The sequence below is a fragment of the Phyllostomus discolor genome, chromosome 9, assembly GCF_004126475.2.
Source record: "Phyllostomus discolor isolate MPI-MPIP mPhyDis1 chromosome 9, mPhyDis1.pri.v3, whole genome shotgun sequence".
Classification (NCBI taxonomy): domain Eukaryota; kingdom Metazoa; phylum Chordata; class Mammalia; order Chiroptera; family Phyllostomidae; genus Phyllostomus; species Phyllostomus discolor.
Window position 1 is genome coordinate 50,206,836 of NC_040911.2, and position 25,383 is coordinate 50,232,218.

At 36.5% G+C, this 25,383-nt stretch overlaps 1 protein-coding gene across 1 annotated transcript in view; it reads right to left on the reverse strand.

Annotated features, from left to right (window-relative positions):
* PIEZO2 (piezo type mechanosensitive ion channel component 2) overlaps window positions 1-25,383 on the reverse strand; it is a 427,386-nt gene that overhangs the window by 246,563 nt on the left and 155,440 nt on the right. The window contains 1 exon segment of the mRNA XM_036009325.1: window positions 24,701-24,743. Within this exon segment, the coding sequence (XP_035865218.1) occupies window positions 24,701-24,743 (43 nt within the window).

Genomic DNA, 25,383 nt, shown 5'->3' on the forward strand with positions numbered 1-25,383 from the left:
GTTTTGCAGGTCTTCCTGGATCCTGCAGGCAGAGGGGGACTGGTCTTCATTTTTTCCTTTCCTCTGGTTCCACAAAGATGGAGCTCAGTCTGGGCTATAATACCATGAGGGCCCAGTTTCCAGCTCATGCCCTTACAGCACTGTGCAGTTTGCACTGTCCACTATGCACATTTGTGCCAAGCTGGTACTGATAATCCACCTTGTTTTGAAACCCTTCGATCAGTCAGTGAGGTGTCCTGAGTGGGAGCAAATTGCCACCTCCCCACCTCCGCACCTCCCTCTTTGTTGGCCTGGCTGCTGCCTCTCTGAGCCCCTGCTGCTGGCTTTGATCAATACCTGAGCCACCCTGAGTGGGAGAGAATTGTGCCCCTATTCCTCCCTCTTTGCTGGCCCAGCACAGCAGCTGAGATCCTCTTTTGAGAAAAGTCCTCTTGGGTGCCACCTGCCCATGCGCCCTGCTTTCCACACATTCCAACTCTCTGACCAGTCCCAAGTCTATCTGGGTCACGGCCAGTCACAGGCAGTCACAGCCCCTCTTTTCTCCCAGCTCCAGGTGTCACTCGGATCCCCAGTTTCTCTGGTTACTGTGCCAGAGTATACTGCCCATTTCAGTCATGTATTGCCTTTTTATCGTCCCAGTGACTTTAAGCGTTCAAGTCTTTCCTGGCTTGGGTCTGAGACTTACCAACTCTCCTAAATTAATTTTATTAAAAAGAAAATAAGATACACAATGGGTAGATAAACATGCTACAACAGAGTAGCATGTTTATCTTATTCACGAACACCAGATCAGAAGTAAACATGAAGTGTTGTGTGTCACTACTGGACAATAGCATAGAATACAGAAAACAGTGTGAACTTTGGACTTGAAGACCTCAAACTGAATTCCATTTCTGCTAACTTATTTCAACAAATATGATTGAGTATCTATTAGGTCCCAGACATATTGCCAGGTGCTAGGCAGGGAGTGTTGAGTAAGACACTGTGACTGTCTATAATGAGAGGTTTGTATAGCAGCAGAGGCTAGTACCAGGTGAATAAATTTCTGTAGACAAGTGAAGGCAACATTACATTGGTATGGGATCCCCAACAACAACAAAAAAAGGTGGGGGGAACTACTAACGGTATTTGTCAAGGAGGTGACAGGAGGAGTTCTCTTAGTAGGAGAAGTCTGAGATGGGATTTGAAGGATGTGACAAACAGCATGGCATGAGCAGAGAATTATAAGTAAATTGATTTTCTTGTGATATAAAAGAGAACAACTGATAGAAGGTAGGTTTGAAAGGTACTAGGATCCAGTCAGACAGGACTCTGAATGTCATTTGGACATTCAAATGTCAATGCCAAGGCATTTGGAGAGGTGTTGGTCCATATGTATAGGTAACTTGCTTTTCTGTGAACATATGGCAAATTAAGTAACTTCTCAGTTTCCTAAATTAAAAAGAAGAAAATATTATGTCCCTATTACAATACACTGAGGTGTTTACTGTGCTTCACCCCCACTAGGCAAATTTTGGGTGAGTGGCAGGAATTAGACATGGGAGTGTGCAGAGCAGTGGGCTGGAATGAACAAGGAACCAGTAATTGTTTCTATTGAACTATGTGGATTTAGGGGCTGGGTGAAAATAAGATGTCAAGTCCAAGGAATCCAGTGAAGAATAAATTCAGGTCTGAGGAAAACCCTAAGTAAGAGAGAAATGTATAAACAGAACAAGCAGTCTGGGAGACTCATGAAATGATCATTTGAACAAGAAGATGCACAAACACCCTCAATGAAATGTAAAGTCAAGCAAGTAGAAGCTCAGTCTAGGTCCAGGGAGTGCGTGCTCATGGTGCATTTATGTGAAATGAGTCAAGAAAATATATTTTCATTTTGTTTCATTCCCTTCTGTATACACTAGTTTGTACTTCCCCCAAATAAGGACACTTTCTTGCATTACCACCATGCATTGTTCCCAATGAGGAAATCAGTGTTGACACAACACTGTCATCAGATTCACAGATCCTAATTCACCAAATGCACTGATGATCCCCCTTAACTCCAATTAATTAATTACTTAGCTAACTAATGTCAGTGTGGATCCATGAATCCCTATTTTACTAGATGGGTTCTATTTTAAAACTACCACTATTTATTTTGATGTTCAGATTGCCGCTAAATTGAGAGAGCCAGCCCCTTGAAGTTGGCACCTGTGACATGTTCCAATCATCCATTAAGCATTTTCCTATTTTATGACACAGGAAGGTTTTAGGCCCATCCTCTATTTCCTCTGATTCCAGCCCTTCTACTCTCTGGGACCATTTTTCCAAAAAACCTTGTTTCCTTTTAGTGGACCACAGGATTCAGAGGCCTCATTATTTCTGAGTTAGCATTACTTCTGGGCTCCTTCACTTTATGGAGGTAGGAAACTGATATATGTATTTATTTTAACACACTCAAAAGTACATTTATAACTATTTCTATATCTTTCGGTGTATGTATATTTAAAAAACCATGAGTTCATTCTGGTATTTTCCATTTCAATTTAACACCTTAGGATTTTTTCTAGTCTCTGCCTTCCATATGTATAGATCTTTGCTCAGATAGTAAGAAACCTGACATTCATATCCTCATCATATTTATTTATATGTCCAATTAATTTTTTATTTAATGTAACTAACTTCCAAACCACTCCGGCTACCTCATCTGCCGGCTATTTCTGAAACCCTGGATACAGGGTCACTTTCTTACCTGGGACACTCCAACAAATATGTCCCTGTGTCCTCTCCTCAGCATGCTGCTGCAACCAGAACCTGAAGGTAGTTTCATCCCCTAACTGATGCACTTTGTGGACATCAATATCTAAATGCTTGATGGGAAATGGAAGAAAAAAATGGAGAGGCAAGGAGAGACAGGAAGGCCCTACTGATTCTAGATAACGGAGAAATTTACAAAGAGGTCACAGGAAGGAGAGATGAGAATACACTCCAGTAAGCCTTTTGTGCCCAGGTACTTCTGTCACCCACAGTGTGCTAGGTTCCAAATTCAACATTGCATTCCTCTCAAGGACTCTCAGTTCTTTCCCAGTCTGTGACTAGTCTATTGAATAAAGTACCACTGAGTGAATGGTTATGAAAAACAGCAGCAAGCTAATCTGAACTGAAAACTATGTAATAGAAGTTATAGTAGTTTGATGAGATTAAACTGGGAAATCTATTTGTTTTGATGATGAATTATTTTCAGGCTTTGGCCAAATGTTTCACTCCTTTGAACCATAAAATTTGACTATAATGTCTTTGAAGATTGGAGAAATTAATCATGAGGCTTTATAAGTTTTTGAAGACAAGAATTAAAGCTATATAGAATAATAATCAGCAATTTAGAGTAACCTCCTCAGTGCTGGGTTATGCTGTGTCAACTTTGTTAAAGTGGGGCTTTTTTCCAGAAATGCAACCTTGCAAAGGTTCTGAATTAGAATTTTCCCAAGTGACACTGTGCATGATTTGGAAGGTTTAAGTGCAGCAGGACCATTATTTCTGAAGGTCTTTTCACAATTGGATTTAATGGCATATTAAGAAAGGTGCGTCTGGTAAGTTCTAATTATCCTAATTTTTCTGCCAATGAGACATTCATGAAAGACAGCATTAGTCAACATTGAAGGGAATGACTCCCAGTAAGCAGCTAAAACATTGTAAATTTTTCTAACATGCTTCCCAGCTTATTGTACCTCATACTGAGCATTGCCCTGAAGCTCAGCAATTTCCCAGCTGCAGGTCATGACTATTTATACTATTACAAAATAAATTTAGTGGCCATCCACTAGCAGTTTCTTTTTCATGAAACATAGAGAAATAAATTTAAACAAAAAATATAGGAGTGTACTACATGCAGTAAGAGTAGCTATTGTTTTTTGAAAATGTATACATTTACATTGTACTGGATCATTATATAAAGTGGACTAGTGTGGGCACAGTAAAATAAGCTTGAAAATCATTCTGTAGCACAACCTCATACTAGTAAATAGGATGGGCACATATGAAGGGTTGTGCACATATGAAGATAATGAAAATCTTTTTTCCACATCTCTTAGAGAGAAATTATTCCAAAATTCATACTTTTCAAGATTTCAGAAAGGCAGCTCTTAGTATGTGATGTAACACCAGCCATAGACAATAGGTCAGTGGACCCATAAAAGCACACACACCTGGAACAGTTTACACTAACTGCAATAGTATCCCTTCAGCTACCTAGTGAGTTCAAGTCCAATAAACCCAAGAACTGAAAAAATTTAATTTGTAAAGCAAAAATTACAGTGTGATAGCCCACACTGCAAACAGAACTGCCAAAGAATATCACTAAATATATTTCCCATGCAGTTAAAATGTGATTTAGTTTTCAAAAGTTTGTTTAGTAAGCATTTCAAGCAATACAGGGTCATTAACTACCAGACAGACTAAAAAATGGAATACTCAATTAAAAGACTCCTGGAGTAAGAGAAACAAAATATATGTGTCCACACAGAAATAGAGGGGAAAGGGGAGGGAATTTTAGGGGAAAAGGGTGAAGGGTTTGCAGGAGCTATTATACAGGACACCTGGATAATAATGGGGGGAGGTGGAGGTGGGAGAGAGGTGGGGAGGGCTGGGGGGTTGGTCTGGGGTCAGAGGAAAAGGCAGAAAACTGTACTTGAACAATTAAAAAATGTGAAAAATAAATTAATTAATTAATAAAATAAAAGTAAAAAAAGAAACTGTATGCAAATGTTTATAGCAGCTTTATTCATAACCACTAAAAACTGAAAATAACCCAAACATCTATAGCTAGTCAATGGATAATTGTGGTGATCTATGCAATAAAATAGTACTGGAAATAAGAGGGAATACTTTCTGCACTATGGATGAACCTAAAAAGCATCATGCTCAGAGAAAGAAATCAGATACAAAATACCATATACCCTATGAGTCCATTCACATGACAACCTGGAAAAGATAAAACTGTGGAAACAAAAAAGAGATTAGTGATTTCCTGAGACTGAGGGAGTAGAGAGGGGAAGAGACCTTCTGGAACACTGAAGATATACATTTTGAATGTGTTGATAGTTACATGACTATATATGTTTGCCAATCTCACAGAACTACACATCTAAAGAGACGATATTTTTACTGCATGTAAATTGCAACTCAGTAAAGCTGATGTTGGGGGGCAGATTGAGGGACAACTGAAATAATTCAGTAAGAAATGACAAAGGCAATCTTGACTGACGGACAAGAGCTAGAGAGGAAAACCAAAATCTGAAACAATGTAAATAATGAAACATAAGCACTTGATATAAACCAAGCTGCATCTGTAAATATGTAACTATTGAAAATAACACTGAAATGTATTAGATGGTAGACCTTATTCCATGACATCTCAACATTCAAAAAGAAAGATGGTCCCAGAGGTCCTTGAACATTTCACTATGATATTTTCACAGAAGCTGCCTCCTTGGCTTCCTCACCCAGGGGATTTCCCCAGTAGAAAAATTTATGTCAAGGATAAAATTAACAATGCTGGATACAGAGGAAATAGTTTCTTTTGCAAATCCCTTTGCTTGAAATTCTGGGAAATTATGTTTCAATAGTTCAAGACCTATTACAAAATCACTGATTTATGGGATTATGGCTATGTTATTGAGGAGCTTTCTTCTAAACAAGGATTAGTTATTTTTATAAATAAACAAATAAGTGAATGCTGCTAGAGTGAGCTACAGCCATTGAGATTTATTTGGCTACAAATCTGAACAGTGTGTCTTTCTCTCTAATTTTCAGGATAGGAGCCTGCTGTTCTCACTGGGCCAAATTTCTCAGTGATGCTTATGGAGGTCATGCCTACTCCTGTCCTTGTTCCTGTCACTGTACCTCACAAACTGTCCCCTCCCTTTGTGCAAATATTAAACCCCTTTTATTCACCAAAATGAAACCAGCTTTCCACATTAGGTCTCTCCCTTCCTGTCCAAACTTCTGGTCTCTTGGGTTTCTTGTTAACTAGCACAAATGCCATCCAGGTTGACATTGAGCTTTTGGGTGTGTATTTGAGAATAGGTGAACAATTAAAGATGAGATCATTTCTTACGCTTCTTTCCCACCCTCTTTGTGCCTACCTCAATACTGTGTATGAGGTATTTATTTAATAAATGCTTCTTTATTGAACAGTACCAGAAATTATCATTTTTTATATCTGATAAATTTTGTAGGACTGAATGTTCAATAACATCTGTTTATGTTGTAATGTTCTCAATTTTTTTTCATGCAATTTAACAAGTTTTTCAATTAAATATTTTTGGAGTGCCTACTAAGTGCTGGCCCTACAGCTTCTTCCTGGTACACAGGTATTTTAATGCCATATGTCTGTAGATACCACAACCCCTCCCACTTCTTACTGAGAAGAAATTCACTAACAAAGGGAAGAGTTTGGCCCATGCTTATATCTAGTTTCTCCTCCTCCTGAACCCTCAGTCAGCACTTATATCCCCAGAGAGAACATGTGTCCTCCAGGTACTCACAAACCAGCAGTTCTGGGTTATTCCTGGATTGTTTGGTACAAAGCCCTCTCCTAGTAAGGCTGTTTGGTTCCCACACCAGAGACACCAACAGGACAGGGTGCTGGGAGGATGGGGCTGTTGGTCAAATACACATGCAGAGTCAGGGCCTGAGTGGATCTGGAGATTGTGGAGTGCCTAAAAACCCAGATGGTTATAGAGTAAGACATAAACCTTAGCACTGCCACTAGAATGAGTGTGGTCCCTTTGACCTATAGATTTTATATCTACCTAGTGCCTCTAAGTAACAGATGGTATGGGGTTTGGGGGTATTGTTCATTTATTGGGGGTTGTTCCTTCCCTAAAAGTAATTCAGGGCAATGTGTAGATGACTTATAAAACATACCAGCATTCTGGTGGGGGGAGGTGGTGGTGGATATAAGCAATAACCTATCCTATCCTAGTAATGAATGAGTCAATAGAACATTTCTATCTTACCACCATTTTCATTCAAGTTAAACACCTGTTTTCTGGAAAGTGCTGGTGACTATTCAACAGTTAGCAGCAAAGCCTGAGCATTTGGTTTCAGATTTCTAAGGATGAAGTTATCCTTATCCTGCCCAGAACGCTGTCTACATCCATTATTGTTCTGATACAAAACACTGAAATTACATTCATTCCAGCATGGAATTCAATTATCTGTGTGGATTTCTAAATAAATATATTTCACCAGTCAGAGCAGAGTGCAGAGAAGACTTTAAACCCAAACATTTCTCATGATGACAAAGTGAAAACAATTTCGTCTCTGTTTATGGCAAGCAGGTCAATAAACAGCATTCGGTATCAGCATATGAAACTCTGTCTGAGGTTTCTCTGACTACTCTCATTTACTTTTTATACTTCCTGGGCCTACTGACTCATTAATTGATCAGCATTTACCATTTGCTCTGTGAATGACACCCTGTCAGATATTTTATTGCTCAAGAGATGAAGGCAGAAATATATAATCTATGATGCTAGTTAACTGCTCTGCTCTATCAGTTAACACCTCTACCTCATATTTGAAGAGGAAGTTAATGTTGTTTGTCTCTGTTCACCATCTACTATGCCATAAGAGTAATGGGGGATGGGTCTAGAATTATATGGTTCTTGGGTAGGTTCCCCTGCAATAAATAAATAAATAAATAAACAGTCAATCTCTTGGGATTCCTAATTCATTGCAACAACAGAAGGATGCAGTATTGATTCCCAAGTCCTAAGGCCCTCATGTGTAAAACTACAAGTACTAAACATCACTGCTTACTCCAACAGCCATGATTACTAATGTGTGTGCTACTGAATAATATTCATTTTTTCCATTTCTAATGACTTTAAAACTTTAAACATGTTTCAGTGTACATGGATGACACCTGAGATTGTACTTTATCATCAAAGAAAAATACAATTTACGTTACCAACAAATGGTAATTATTTCATATGGTCCTTCTGGAATGAGGGTAACAAATTCTTTTAGGTAATCAATGATTTAGGTATTTTTAAAGTACATTCCTTCTTCCATAGGGGGAGAGTAATATGTCTTCATAAAATATTCCATCTTTAAAGCTTTCCCCACTATAGAATGATTTTCAGGTAAGCTGATGCAAACTCTATTAAGCAGTTAAGCAGATGAAACATTTTTTAGATTACAGTTCTAGCTTACAAACTGTTCATGAAATTCCGTGCAACTAGTATTACTTTGTGTCTACTTTCTATTCAGCATCATGCTAAACCATCAGTCATGAATATAGTGCTCTGTTTTGGCATGAATATTATATGAAAGGTAAAAGTTTTATCTAAGGTTGATTATATATATAAAATTTATTTTCAGGGTACTTATAAATGGCAAGATTTTGACAATATGTAGGACACAATGGGTTTCTAGACAAAGCAGCTAGAAAGTGTGGGGTGAATTCAGATTTCAATTATCAGCAAAATTAAAATGTGTGCAGAAGGAACTAGTAAGTGAAAGACAAATTGATTGTAAATGTGGGTGGGCATTAAATTTGAAAAAGTTTTGAATATTAGGTTGGGGACTTCTGTAGACAAGTGCAAGATTTCATTATAACTGTATTTTAGTAAAAATAATTTAGTTTTGCTAAATTTGTATAGCAAGAAGTAAATATGGAAAAGTTGGAACAGGTCAGTAAAATAAGGGAGAAGCCATTTCAGTTCCCGAGGAAGGTGGAACCTAACCCTAGGTAATATCTGCAGGAAGTGTACAGCAAGGAGGAGTATACATTAGAGCTTTTCAAAGGGAGGAAAGAATTTCTCTCATTAATAAATCAGCATGGTACAGGAGTGAGCCAACAGCAGGGCCAGGAGGAAGGTTTACATGAACATATGAAGCTTGGGAGCCCTGCCTGATCAAAATTTCCCTGGGTCCCCTTAGCCAAGAAATGGGGAGGGTCCAGAGACACGAGTAATGATTTATGCAGAAGCACCACTCTAGCAATAGGATTGCACCTGATGTATAAAGAGATGTTCACAATGTCTGCAGAGATTAACAAGCAGGAGTGTAGACTTTACAATCAGAAAGACTTCACTGCCACCTGATCATATATAAAGTTTGAGTCTTCTTTATACATTACCTATGTGAATCAAACTACTAGGCTATAGAAGTGGTACAATACTATAATTACTATTCAAATATTCTGTGTAAATTTAGACAGGTTTGTGTGCCTGTGTACATATTTAGAGATAGATAAGGAAAAGAGAGCCAGAAGGAATTAATTGTCTTCACTTTGTTCATCTAAGATGATGAATTTTTTCAATGATCCTGATGGGAAAACTCAAACAGTGCCTATAAAATACGCCAGATAGAGACTGTCACTTTATATAAGCAATAATGTCTTAGTCCTTAGATAAGGTGTATAACTGGCTGAGCTTATGGAAAAGACATTCTATAGTAGTTAGAGCTTTGAAAGAGCTAATTTCAGACTTGTCAGTAAGATGCAGAACAAATAAGAAATCTGAACCCTACAATTGTGAGTATCTGACCATTAGTACAATTTTCCAAAACCTACCATTTTATAAACTCAACATCCAAATTTTACCTCCATATCAAACAGCATGAATTTCTGTCTAGTATTCATCATGCTGTCTACACTAAGACCTGAAATCATTAAGTGCTGTAGAGTACAGCTTATATGGTCATGTCACTAATGAAATCTAAAACATTCCTGCTGTTACCTCTAATTTTGTACAAAGCAAGGTACCAAGGTAACCACCTGGAGATTCAGGTTTTTAGTTCAAGAATGCACTGCTCATTGTAGGACCTGATTGATGTTTGTCATTCATTAACTCAAACACTGCCTGTAGCTGTCATAGTAAAACAACACAGCCAAAAGATGGAGATTGCAAATCAGAACGTCTTTTCTTCCAGTGATATTTTGAAAGAAAGAGAAGTTCAATGAAAGATTATATCTTATTTTCTAGAAGAAAAATATATCTGTTCACCAAATACTTATTAAATAATGTCAACTATGCTTGAATAGAAAAAGCTTAAACTAATTACTTTTTAAGATGGAAGTCAAAGTCATAGGTAAAGCTCTCAAACACTTAAGGAATGTAAATCACCTGCTTGTGTGTGTGGTATACACACACACACACACACATCACATATATATCCTATATATATACACATATATCATATATATGGTATACATATCATATATATATATATATATATATATATATATATATCCTGTAGCTTTTAATCTGTGTCTTAAGGATACACAAGATGTTTTGGCAGAAGAAAGCAAACAACAAATTTGATCCATTGTATGAGAAAAGTTTAATGAATGTGATTTTATGATATCACATAGATGTAAAAGCCTCAGATATAAGAATTTTTAACTTCTGATTGTGTGAAAGTTACAGGTACTTGTTATAGACTGATGTTTGTCTCCCCTCAAATTATTTTGAAATCTAAACCCCTAATGTAACAGTATTGTGGGGGAGGGTGAAGCCTTTGGGAAATGATTAGGTTTGGAGGGTGGGGCCCTCATAATGGGATCACTGTCCTTATAAAGGAGACCCCAGAGAGTTTCCCTGCTTTCTTTTTACCATGTGAGAATGCAGTAAAAGATGGCCATCTATGAACTAAGAAACAATTAACTCATTAGACAGTGAAAATGCCAGTGCTTTGATCTTGGACTTGCCAGCCTTTAGAACTGTGAGAAATAAATGTGTGTTGTTTAAGTCACCCAGTCTGTGGTATTGTGTTATAGCAGCCCAAGCAGACTAAGATGGCACTTAATACATGCTTGTAGCAAGAATAAATGAGACCTCTATCTATATTCTATGATGTGGAATGTGACTATCTAATGACAATGGGTTTAAATAAAATCTAAGTTGGAATTCTGGTCATTTTATAGGTGTACTTTGTCAGCCAATACTTTATTTGAGCTAAGATAAAATCATTTAGTTGTTCTTAGTTAAAACATGGTCACTTTCTTTAATGGTGCCTAAGGAGACTGCTAGCCATTATGTTCTTGCAAATCTTTAGCATACACATTTTAATTCTAAGCGTTGACATAATAGGTTGGGGATATGAGGATGAATACCCTGGCAAAATTCAGAGTCTCATTGTGAATGGAAAATAGGGTCAAATGTGCATCCATTCCCACCTTCCCATCCAGGGCAGACTTCTCTCCTATGAGACCACAGCATTCATTTTTGCCTAAAATTCTTTTAACTGAGTGCTGTAGTCAGCCACTAGCAATAATCTGAGTTGTCTGGATAAATGCTTATGGAAAATATTATTACTGTGCTTGATTCTATGTTTTGAAAGGAAATAAGAAAGGGAGAGAAAGAAAGGATTTATTTTAAAAACAAAGTCCACAAGTGCCAAAGAATAGTTGATATATGAACACTACCTTTGTTTGAGAAAGCAGAATTTTGACTTTTATATAAGCTCAGTAAATGCCAAAGAATGATGGTTCAATAGAGGAAAAATCAATTTCATGTGATTCTCTGGTATTTTTCCAAGCTGGCTTCATTATATCAAGGCAAAAGTACTCTAGGTGTTTGCTATTATTTTATACAAGAAGAATAGTTGCAAATGTTTCCACCACAAGGGCCACTTCTTTGAGCCTCGAGGTTCTCTATTTACTCTTTCTAATGGTGGGATAAGCAAGGGTTCTGGACTGTGTATGAGTTATAGAAGGGCATGAAGCAGGGAAGGTGAATCATTTATTTTAGTTAATACGTGCATACATGTGCAAGTGCAATATACAAATAGAAAAGTGGGAATTTAGAGTAAAGGACAATAGAGTTATGTCTGACAACTGTTCCTATAGCTTAAGGCAAGAAAGCAGGGTAAATGGTAGTATTCAGAGTTTAAATCTAGTGTTTACCACAGTAGTGACTCCTTTCACTCTCTGTGGTTTCAATTACCCTATGTCAACTGTGGTTTGAAAATATTAAATGGAAAATTCCAGAAATAATTCATAAGTTTTAAATTGCACACCATTATGAGTAGTGTACTATCTCACTCCATCCTGTCTAGGACGTGACTCATTCCTTTGTCCAGTGTCTCCACGTTGTATATACTCTCTGCCTGTTAGTCACTTAGTAGCCATCACAGTTATCAGATTGACTGCTTTAGTATCACAGAGCCTGTGTTCAAGTCACCCTTATTTTACTTAATAATGGTCCCAAAGCACAAGGGTAATGATACTGGCAATGCAGATATCCAAAGAGAAGTTGTAAAGTGCATCCTTTAAATGCAAAGGCTGTATGTATGTATGTATGTATGTATGTGTGTATATGTGTATAGGGAAAAACAGTACATATAAGGTTCAGTACTATTCATAATTTCAGGCATCCACTGGGGGTTTAGAATGCATTCACCTTGGTTAAGGAAAGACAGCGAGTGTCTTATAAGTATAATATAAGATACTTATAAGATCCATGATCACTGGAAGGAGGTGCTCTGAGCCTTGGCTTCTATATCCATAAACTGTTATGGTGTTAATAGCTACTTCAGTGTATTGAAATGTTTAATTGAGATGACACATACACAATATTGTCTGCAGTCCTTGGCTGAATATTATTATTGTCATTATTGATATAATTATTCTTATTAAATGGTTCAAAAACAAATTTATTAGTAATAAAATTCCATATCGTTGAATTTATTAAATGTAAATTCAGATATGGACTTTGGCCTATACCCATTTTTAAGAAAATCCCACTTCCAGCGCCTCTCCTTAATTTTTCTGTGTCTCAGTATAAGCACATGCAAAAGAAGGAAGAGGTTCCCAGTGCTTGCTGGAGCTCTCCAATTGCATAATTTTGTGACCCATGTTTAACTTCTATTGCTCACCACTTCCAAGTGATTGAGGCAGTAGAATAAAGTTTTGTAGATTTTATAATTTGGAAAAGAAGTGTGCTATCTTTATCTGAAACAGATATTTTAGACTGAGTTTTGTTTCAGAGGCTCTTTGAGTCACCAGAAATTCCATGTAATTTTTTTTGCTTATGTGTACATATGAATTTTTCTGGAAACTGAGTCTAATACTTTCATCAGTTTTCTAGGGATCTGTGACATGACACCTGCCCATCCAAAAAAAGAGTTATGAACCAAGTCTTAAAGATTCATAATTATTTACCGAGACAAAAATGTTATAAATAATAATAGTGTATTTTGTACTTTCATAGAATAAACACAGGCCAAAGATAAAATTATCCAAGATTGTTGGTTTAGTATCAGTTAAGATAGTTTAGTATTGGTATCTTAGTTCAGGTCCTTGGGTGTGGGTGATTTATTTGGGAAGCCCTACTGTAAAGTACAAGTGAGAGAAGGTGACAGAGAGCAATGGAGAAGAGAGAGAAGTCCACAAAGGTGTATTGTTAATGAATCGCTGCTGTAAGGAGTTCCTAGGAAGCTTTTGTAGAACCCTATGGGATGTGCTTTGGATTGTCCATGAGATTGAATATGGCTGTTGGAGCATCTGTCCACTTACTTCTGTTGTTCACTGATGCTTCTGAGGCTTTCATCTCAGACTCTTCCAGGCTGCTCTGCATGTTGATGGAACAAATTTCTAAGGAACTAGAGAACCCTTGGGCAGAGAAGATGGCAGCTACAGAAACTATATTGGGAGGTAGTGGCAGCTATAAGGTAGAATCTATGGACTGGGTGCAGCCCATTCCAGAAATGTTCTTCTCTTACACACCCACACCTAATCATTCGCCAAGTTCTAACTTCAAATTTTGCTTTCTGAAACACTTTTGGTATACATCCCCTCTGTCATACTCAGTTGTTACTGCCTTGGTTCAAACAGTTGTAATCATTCTCCTGAACTTCTGCAATGATTTTTAGCTGATTTTCTTGTTCACTTAATCCATCTTCTCATCTCTGTTACTGCCCATTTGACATTTCTAGATGCATACCTAACAATATCTTCCCCAGGTTTTATACCCTTCAGCATCACTGAATAAGATTCAATATCACTGAATAAGATCCAAACTCCTTGGCATTGTCTGTAAGGTACTTCCTAATGTGTTTTTTTCATATTGTTCCCACTAACATTTATATTCTCATTTGTGCCTTCATCTGATGGATAAACTCCAATGTAATAATTTTTCAAAATCTTGCCCTGGCAGCACCTGAAGTCAACCTTTTACAGATAATACCTCTTTTCCCCACAACTAGATAGCAAGGCCTCATCTCAACACCCCCACCCCCCCACCCCACTACCACCACATGTGCACATAAACTCATCCTTTTTCTCCTCCAGCTCTGTACTGCATATATCATTATAATGGTACATAGTAGCTGCAAAAAAGTATTTCAAATAATTGCACAAAATGGTAGCATGTAACTCACTGTTATATTTATGTTTAGATATTAGTATCTTCTAAAAGATAAGACCATGTCCCCTTACCCCAGCATCCAATATATTTATAATAATGTGTGTTCAACAAATGTGTATTGATGTAAAGCATCATAAATAAATGCTGGTGTGGCAGATTGTGAGTAAATGGAAGGTATAGTCGCATAAAACTAAGTTTACATCTTGCCTTTGACATTCACTAGTTACATGATATTGAATAAAGTGCTTAATCACTCTGATTTTGCTTTGGTCATTTGTAAAATGGGAATGGTATACTGTGGTAGGTTAAGTCACTTTTTTCAACTACACACTCTCTTATCCTATAAAAATAGTATACATCTCTGGCCATTCCCATGTGACTTACAGTGCACACCATGAGAGGAGCATGCTTTTCTGCCCATTGTCCTTGGAGTTGGCCATGTAACCTGTTTAAGCAACTGAAAGTCAGCAGAAGTGGAATATGTCCCATCTGAGTAATTGCTTGCCTTGACCATAGCAATTTTTCCCAGCCACAAGAAAGGCTGATGCCAAGTAAAGGCTCTATTTCAGCCTGGACCCCAGAATGAAGCACTTAGAGAAGAGCCTCAGTCTCTCTACAGCCTTTGCAACTGTCATTTAACATGAGCAGGGAATAAACCATTGGTCTTATAAGTCAGGGATTTTCAACCTCTAGGCCGTACACCAGTATTGATCTGAGCCTGTTAGGAACTGGGCCACATAGCAGGAGGTGAGCTTAAATATAATGCACGTGAATCATCCTGAAACCATCCCCTGACCCTGGTCTCTGGAAAAATTATCTTCCATGAAACCAGTCCCTGGTGCCAAAAAGGTTGGGAATTGCTGTTGTAAGTCATTGAAGTGTGAGATTGTTAGTTAACTCACCATAAGTCAGCAGATCCAGACTCTATAATGTTGTCAGAATTAAATTAGTCTAATAAGCAAAGTATTTAGCAGTGAGGCCAGCATATGCCAGATTTTCCAAAAATCTAAATTTCTTTTCCCTGTCATGTTCATTAGAAAATCAAAATCTAGCCCAGGAGTGGGCACAGGGTAGAGGTTTGAAAATGTTTAAATGAATGAATACACAAATAAATTGGGCTTAATTTTAAACACCAAAATACAGAATATCCTTTTTCATCTAGTTATTTTCTGAATATAAATAACTGTGACAAAAATTTTCTATCATAATTTCAAAATATCTTTCTAATTTTTCTAGGAATATTCATATGCAGTCTGAAAGAAAGCATTTAGAAGCTCAGCTTTCAAGAACTCAACACAACAATGAGGGAAATCATTAAATAAAAAACCTGTATTGTGCACTTTTACATGCAAAAATACTGTGGACTTATAAGCTACAAGTTTGACAACACATTACTGAATCCAAACTAAGATTTCCTTTATTTAACTCCATGAACTCCATAAAGATCATAGTAATGTATGACTTGAATATAATGTTTTTTTCCCTGTGTATGCTTCTCAGAGAGGTGATATACTCGATCTAAATGAATTGGTATTCAAAATTATCCATTTTATGTTACACACTTATAGCCTTAACTTAAAACTTCAGAAAATCATAGCAGTAATACAGAAATTAGTATTTTTGTTTCTATTACACTTGATTTCTCACATCTCATTTCTTAGATATAAGTTTTCATATAGAAAAGGTTATCATGAAACTATCCTTGGAGTCTAGTTTTTCATTATTTTCCAACATTTCATATAACATTACCCAAAGAAAAAGCATGTATTTTCATTACATAGCTAGAGAGTTACACATAAAGCTGGAGGATATAAAATAATTTCACAATTGGTCTTTAATTTCCCAAGGAATCTAGTCATTCTCCAAAGAAAAAGGCCAACAGAAACTACAATTTATTAAGAAAAGCATATTTCATGAAAGCAGGGGCTAGGCAAACAGAGAAATGATACATTATTATTTATTTATAAGGTCATTTATTTATCAAAAATGTTTTAAATGCCTATTATCTGCCAATCCCTGGGTTAGCACTACAGGTTTTAAGATGGGAAGACACATGTCCAGCCCTCAGAAGCATAAGTCTAATATATTTGGGGAGGGGTGTATTAAAAGTAGGTGTTCAGCTATTCACATAGGAAATAATACAATAATTAATCAATGATAATACAAGAATAAACTCTGTGTTTTGTGTGTGTACAACTGTAAATCTACTTTTACCCTATTCTGTAAAAGTAGAATGAAAAAGTACATTCAAGATTATGAACACATCTGATGGCTTTATTCTAAAAGAAAACAGGTGGTGGGAAGACAAAATAGAGCCCTTGAGGGGTGGTAGTTGGTAAGGTTTGGGAAAGGTTCTGGGTGGAGGTGGAGTTTTGGCATGAATAACTGCAGTGTCCTGAAGGGAACTGTGAGCAGGAATGGGGGAAACACAGTTCAGAAACATTTGCTAAGAATGTTGCCACAGGATCAGATTCTCACTCATGTTTTTCTTTGTCCAATCATTTCACTTTGGTCACCTATGTGAGTTAGGGGCAAGGTGCCTCCGTTAACAAGACAGACATGGCTCCTATCCTCATCTGGCTCTTCATCCTGTTACATGGGGAGTAGCTGGTGTCAAACTCAGAACATTAGACTCAGTAATTTGAGAGAACAGACTCAGAAATATTCTGTTGTTGATGTAAAAGTCATTACAGTAAGCAACTCTTCCCACTGGCACACAGGATAAAGCCACTTCTTCCTCCCTGCATTGTCAGGGATGAGTCAGCTCCAGCTGCAGGCTGCCCTATCCTCCTACCAGCTGCTGCAGTGTGGTGATAAGATGTTGAGATACTGGTCTTTTGCCTGTCCCAGAAACACACTCTTTCATGAGCACTCTCCAACCAAATCTGTGTATGCTTCCCTATCAAGGCCTCTGTTAAGTTCCCACCATAGCCCTGATTAGCCAACACACGCCAAGCAGTGCCCAGGGCACTAGGTATCAATACAGTCCAATCCTTTATGGCCCAAAGGAAGGGAAACACAGGAGAAAAGCAGCAATACAGTATGTCCAGTGCCATAACAGAAAAACATAAAAAGTTACAGAAAGAGGTGGGATTCTGAAAGTAAGTCATCAGGAATGTTTTCTCAAAAGCAATAATGTCTAAAACTTGAAGAGCAGGTGGGAGCTCCCCACAAAATAGATGCAGTGAGACAAGTCTGACAACAGACAGGCAATGGAAGGCTTCTCAGTCCCCAGAAGCCAAAGCCATGTCTTTAGAATTATGTGTACACAGAGGAGGGAAATCCTAGGAGTATTTGTGTTTTATCATAGCAGGCTTTTTTTCAGGGTGATTTATATTTTAACCTATTCTTTGGAGATATTTTATTCCACAATCCAAGTAGAGCATCAAATAAAATCATGCACAATACTGTTAATAATGATGTAATCTGAGGTATTGTGCTGATTATATAGCTTTATTAAGAATAATTTCATTACTTTTTAACTAAAAATGGGTGAGAGATCAGTAAAAGATTGCTAGTTTTAAATAGGCAGCAATAAGATTTCCCAGAAAGCAAGAACTTTTATTTCTGTTGGCAGGTTACTATGCCTGAGTCTATTTACTTGCTGAAATATTGCTTGTCTCAGATGAAAAGTGTAGCTTTGGACAGAGAAAACCATGTTCAGACCTTACTTAAAGATTATTGTGATAGATACTAAATAGATACTACTACAGCTTTCTGATATTTCTACTTCTTGTCTCTTTTCTGCATACATGGCAGAGTGACAGCTCTCCTTCCCTTTAAATTAGCAGGGCGACTTGCTTTGGGCCATAAACTGTGATCTGCAGTGAAAAATACCACTTTGAGGTGAAAACATTTAAGATCTAGCATGCAATTTTTCAACCTCTCCTTCCACACTTAAACAAACTCAGGAACACCATGTTGAGAAAGAAGTGTTACAGACTGAAGCCAAACAGTGACATAGCAAAGGGAGGCTGCTCTGTAAGAGTTGTCTGACCTCCTCATCAGATTTTGCACAACTGAGGAAGAAACACTGAACAATAGGGTCATTCCCTAGATGATACATTTATTTAAAATATACAAAGTATCGATGTATTTAGAAAGAAATGCTGGCAAGGATGTGGAGAAAAGGGAACCCTAGTACACTGTTGGTGGGAATGCAGACTGGTACAGCCACTGTAGAAAGCAGTATGGAAACTCATTTCCTCAGAAAACTAAAAATGTGACTGCCTTTTGACCTGCAAATTCCACTGCTAGGATTACACCCTGAGAATCCTGAAACACAAGTTCAAAAGAACTATGCACCTCAATGTTCATAGCAGCACAATTTACAATAGCCAAGTGTTGGAAGTAACCTAAGTGCCCATCAGGAAATGAGTGGATAAAAAAAAACAAACTGTGGTACATTTACACAATGGAATACTGCACAGCAGAAAGAAAGAAGGAGCTCCTACCCTTTGCGACAGCATGGATGGAACTGGAGAGCGTTATGCTAATGAAATAAGCCAGGAGGTAAAAGACAAATACCATGTGATCTCACCTATAAGTGGAACCTAATCAACAAAACAAACAAGTGAGCAAAATAGAATCCAAGATATGGAAATAAAGAATAAACTGACAGGGACCAGAGGAGTGAGAGGAGGGGAATAACAGGGTAAAGAAGGGGGATGGTCAAGTCAAGGGATGTGTATAAAGGACCCATAGGCAAAGACAATGGGGCACAGGGGAGGATTGAATGCGTGAGGTAGGGGGTAGGGCATTGGAGAGTAATGGGTGAAAAATGGGGACAACTGTAATTAAACAACATTAAAAATACATAAAAAAGAAGAAAGATTATTATTTGAAAAAAATTAAAAATAAAAAAAATACCCACCTGCATTGCCTTAACCAAAATTAATGAATATGACTTGGAAATATTTATATTCATAAGCTTAGAAAACCTGCACAGAAGTTAAGCTTTCTAACTGAAATTAAAATATGTTACACATATTTTTCTCTATAACAAAAACACAATAACATAACACAACTGAGTCATCTTTTGTTATGCAGTTATCAATATTGTAGCACTAAGAGTGGATGGTGGTGGTGTTAGAAATGGCAACAAAGATATAGGAACCCATATCCTTTCTCTGTTACAGCACAGTGCTGTAAGTCCTAAAATAAACTGGTTGTACTCCACAGAGGAGCTAGGGTGGTTGTTCTGGAGGTGAACATAACATATTATCATGAATCCAGCCATATAAACTGTGACAATGTGTATTTATTCTTAAATAAGGCATGTGATCACAAAGTTTTCCGAAAGTGAATTGCTGAACACCATCTCATGGCAAATGTTACTGCAAAAAGTGATGGGAGCACCAATCCCCAGGTCTTTCTTTCAGTTACAAAATGTACAACAGAGGATATCTTTGTTTTCTTATCCATGGAGAAAGCTTTGAAGCTTTAGGTAACAGTCACTTCTTTTCTTTAGATGTGATCCCCTTAAAAAATCAGCCAGCAAATAGATTGGTGGGCAAACTTCAAAGGACATAGCAATGAAAGGATCAGTATGTCTCACAATTGCTCTAAAGAATCAAAAAGCTTCATTTAAGATATAATTAAAATTCCCTTTAAGAGAAAGAAGAGGTTAAACTTGAGAAGAAAAAAAAAAGCCATATTTGACAGCACTGCTTATACAGCTTTTGCAACTATAAATGCACAATAATCCCAAAGATTAATACCTGTTCTATATTTTAAGATAGTTGATGCAATGCAGAGAATACTCTGGGATGACATGGAAAAACACAGGATGACATTTTAACATAAAATCTAATAATCAATATGATCAGCAAACTGAGATGACAATTTAAAAACAAAGCCTATCACTGAATAGATTCCTTAATAATATTTTTATTTGTACATCTATTTGAAAACATAAACATTTTAGGAAGGTACAATAATATGGAATTTATACTATCTGGATTTATTTTAAATATTCATAAGATGAGAACTGCCAATGAAACTTGTGATTTGGGACTATGTCCTCAGAGACATAGGACTAGAAAAAGATAAAACAACACAAAATGGAAAAGACCTATAATTCCATAATTTGGTATGGTTTATTGTAAAAAATCTTCGTCTTTGAAACCAGGCAAACATTTACTTGAATGCAGGTCAAGATGGATGGTTCTATATGGGTAGACTATTTGCTTTTGAGTTTCTTTACCTGAGAGATGGTGACCATAGTCTATTGTGGTGGTCACCAATGGCCAACAGGCAACTTCTGCCACCTACCTGTTTTTGTTTTTGTTAATAAAGTTGTTTTGGAATACAGCCATACCTGTTACCTATAGCTGCTTGTGGTTACAGTGGCAAAAGTGAAAATAGAACAGAAATTGTATGGCCTATAAAGCCTGAAATGTTTACGATCCATTCTTTATAGCAGGTCTGCCAATCCCTGGCCTATGAGGTTGTTGTATAGACTAGAAATGATTTAACATAGTGTGGGACATGGTCACTGTTTGCATTAAGTCATTATTTAAGTAAATGAAAGAAAGGTCAAGGTCATGTAAGCCAGGAAGAAAATGTTTCAATTGCCACATCCTGTTGATTAATGAATCCTTAACCATTTTAGAAGAAGCTCTTGCCCAAAGTGTTTCACTTAAAGGACAGTGAAAAATCTCAACCTGTTTTTATTCAATGAAAAAATGACCCAGGATAAATACAAATTAAAAGAACACTGAAATACATTTCTCACCTGTCAAATTGGCAAAAATCTCAAGTTTGACAGCATACTCCATTGGAAAGGCTCTGGCAAAATAGTTATATTCATGCCTTGCTGATGGGAGTGAAAATTATTGAAACTCTAGGGATTAAAACTTGGCAATATTTAACAAAACTTTATTTTTTTTGTAAGAGCAGAAGACCGGAAACAGTCTAAATGTCCACCCATAAGGTACTGAAGAAGGAGTTAAAGCAAATGGTCTGTGATCCATTTTCCTCTTGATTACCAGGAATGCACTGCGGATGGGGAAAAAAGGTAATTGACCTGGTTTAAGCTCTTTGTAAATATTAACTAGATCACTGGACAAATAGATTAATAATTTTTTTGCTCACAAGCCAGTCCTCATCAATGGAATGCTTCAAGCAGGAAATCCCTGTTTTAGCATGTTATGGTAAACAAATCTTCAATCCACAGAGTTATGAAGCTTAACTCCCTGGAGAATATCATTTGAGCTATTCAAATTTCTTAGGTATAAAACTGGGGATGATGCAAAATTAAATATTCCTGCAATGTTAGGGACCTGCAAGCCTCATTAGAAACCTCATCTATCACTCTGAGCCAGAGAGCATGGACTTAGGCAGCCACATGGGAAATCCCAGATTTCCCCCTACAGTATCAGTGTCCCTTGATTACTTGTATGTACACTTGAAATTATTAGTAAAGCTTGATACTGATAAGATCCCTTATTTGACCAATTCCACTCCTTGTGTTAGCTCGTCTACACAAAATGATGCCATTTGCAGGTTAGTGCAGTGAAGAACATCTACATACATCAATGTGGAATGATATCTAGGATATACTCTTGGTAAAAGAAAAATCAAAGTGCAGAAGAATGTATTTAATATGACACTCTTTATGTGAGGCAGTGGAAGAATACAGGTATAATAAGTATTAGTTTTCATATGCAAATGTAAATATCAGAAGGTTAAATCAAAAGCTAATACACATGGTAACTGTAGAAGAAGGAATGAACAGGACACAAGGGAAAGGAATAAATGTGACATTTTTCTGAAAAAAAAACTCTGTCATATAATTTGTACTTGGAGACATAAGTTATATATTCAAAAATTAAATTAAATTACAGAAAAAATCTGTTGAATCAAAAAGATTCTAAAATAAATGAACCAAATTATATATATATATACTTTTTAAACATATAAATTGTATATAAAATTTTTTTTAAATATACAAAATTTGTGGCATTGCCACATAGAAACATAAAGAAATTTAGTCAACTTTAGTTTTCATTTTTTGATCTTATGTTTTTAATAAAATATAAAATTAATACAAAGTGAAAAAATTTTAAACTTCACTCAGTGATCCTATTGTAATTTTAGTGTTAGTATTATTTTGAAAATATTATATTTCCATTAAAATGAAACAGGTGATATCAAAGAAATTAAAATTTCTGAAATATTAAACTTGAATGGAAAATACTGTATGACTTCAGGATTTATTTCTCTTAAAAAAAGGTATTTCCTAGCTCTATCTATTGGAAAGGCCCAGAAACAGTGTCATGCCAGAATTGATGAGCACCTCTAGTACTTAGATTACTGTTTCCAAATACTATTTTCCATAGAGAAGGAAAGGCTCCTTGGTGGATGCCTGACTCAGTACACCTATCTACTTGTGCTAGAAACATGGAGACTATAAAAAAACAGTACTTCTGTGTCAAAAGGACAAAAAGTCAATATGAAGTTGTTCCCAATGACTGAAAGAGGACAATTTGAGTTTACACAAATAGGGGAATAGAATAAAAAACAAAATCAATACCACAAACAGACAAATACAGAGTGTGAGACATTCTACAGGACAATGGAGCTAGTTTCTTCAGAAGTCAACGATATGAAGAAACCCAAAATGAATTGGGGAAAACCATTTGAATAAAGAGGCTTGAGAGATCAAAATGGAATTTATGAAATTTAGTAGTATGCTGATTCAAACTAATATCTTTAAAATGACATTTATGAGATGGTCAGGAAATTTAAACATTGACTGAGTGATAAAAGATGCTAAGGATTTGTTGTTATTTGCCTTCGGTATGATAGGAGCATTACAATTCTAGAACAAAACACCCATGTTTTCAGAGATGCATACTGACCTACATAGGGCCAAAATGACATAATGTCCGACATTTAAAAACATGTCAGGCAAAAAACTAGGTAAAGCAAGTATGACAAAATCTTACTGAACCAGGACAATGGATAAGTGACATTCAATTTGCTTTTCTCTCTCCTTTGTGTATGTGTTACACCTTTTCAGAATGTGAAAGGAGAATGGAAAGAAAGATGCTTTGGGAAAAGATTTCCCATGAAATGAAGCTGCACCTGGTTTTCCATTCTTTATTTTAAGTTGGCCCATAGGATCTGCTCATCCAGGCCAGTCTCCCACAATAACCTCAAGAGCTATGAGAAGATACTGTGAGAACCAAAAGTGATGGTACTGATTGAGTAGAATTGTATGTAGAAAAATAAATAAATCTTTGAAATTATTTTTAAATGGTACAAAAATGCTATCACAGTTGAACTAGTGATGAGCTATTTTCTCTCACTATTGGAGAAATAACTCATTTTAAAGTATATTATTCTTTTATATGTTGTAAGCACTCTGTCAGCTTAATCAATACACATAAAAACACACTTTCAATATGATGAAAAGAACTAGTCAAAATTTACTTTTAGAGTAAATTGAAATTATTGAGATTATAGAAAAAATTGAAATTACTTTTTGTTCTTCCAATGGCTGTATTGACATCGCAAATTGAATATAAGACAATAAATGCTACTGGAAGAGATCTGTCTGATATGCTGCCATTGAATTCCAAGGTGGTTTAGTGCGTTTATCAACCCTACTTCTACATTTTCTGTGTTATCATGAGGAACATTTTTTTTCTTTTGGGGAGATGCAGGTGTGGAAATGTTTAAGAGTAATACAATCTTGCCCTGGCCAGGTTGCTCAGTTGGTTGAAGTGTCATCCATACACCAAAGATTTCAGGTTTGATTCTGGTCTGGGCACATAATTAGGTTGCAGGTTTGATGCACAATTGGAGTGTGTGTTGAGGCAACCTTTCAGTGTTTTTCTCTGACATCAATGTTTTTCTCAATCTCCCTTCCTCTCTTTCTAAAAGTCAATAAAATGTATCCTTGGGTGAAGGTTAAAAAAAGAGTGATGTGATCTCAACCTTTCACTTAGATCTAATGTCTAATAATTTTAATAATTGGAAAGACATCAGTATAAATAAAAATTTCTCTTCACTAAAACTATAGAACTGAATATGACACATGAAGTAATAAGCTAGAAGAAAGTAAATTCTAATTCTTATAATTCTCTAAGAAGTGTTTTCAAATAAGTTGCTCCATTTAATCTTCATTTCCTGTCAGACTGCAGGCAAGGATTTTACAATGCAAAACTCTGCTTTACCAAGAAACTGAGTCTCAAGGGGCAAAATGATGACTTACCCAAGGGCACTCACCTACTAAAATAGTGGTAGCAATACCACTGATTTATAATCAATAAATTACTTAGAATAAAATAGGACATTACTAAGTTAAAAGTGGAAACATGCTAAACCCCACTTACCTTTCAAAGCCAATCTGCCTAAATGTCTTTTCCCACGTTGAGCCTGTAACAAAAGAAAGGAGTATAATCAGTGCCCACCAAGTATCCAGACAGTTTTGCTCTGTTTCTGTACACCCTGATAGGTATATGGTTTTAACTTAAGTGGAAGACTTTGTTTTCTCTAGGATGCACCTCCACTTTCCTCCAGTGCCCAAATAGCTTTTTAGAGAGAATTCCACATCGGGAGTTAATGAGACAAATCTCTACCCCACTTTCCTATGGTGAGGCAGTAGTTCACTAAATCATTCTCTAAATGTCTGTGTTTGGTTCAGAATAATATGAGCAAAACTCTCCTGTCAAAAATAATTAAATAGCATAATGTACTCTCTAAATACCGTAAGTTGTACTCTCTAAAATTCAACTTTTACTTTTGTGTAACACTAGACACTGTCGGGGAGGACAATTTGTCTCTTTTTCATGAAGATTATTTTAGACTGATTATTTGTAAGAAGCAGAAAACAGAGGAAGTTTTTCTTTCTACCTCCCCCTTAACTGCCTAAAAGACTTGAGATACCAGTGCCTGTATGAGGAAAACAGCATTGCCAAAGATAATTTCTTTTTACACAGAAAGACTCCTCTGCATTTGTGTACCAGGCATTTGTTCTTCCCATCTTCCCATAAATTCTCTTCCTTCCCTGTGAAGT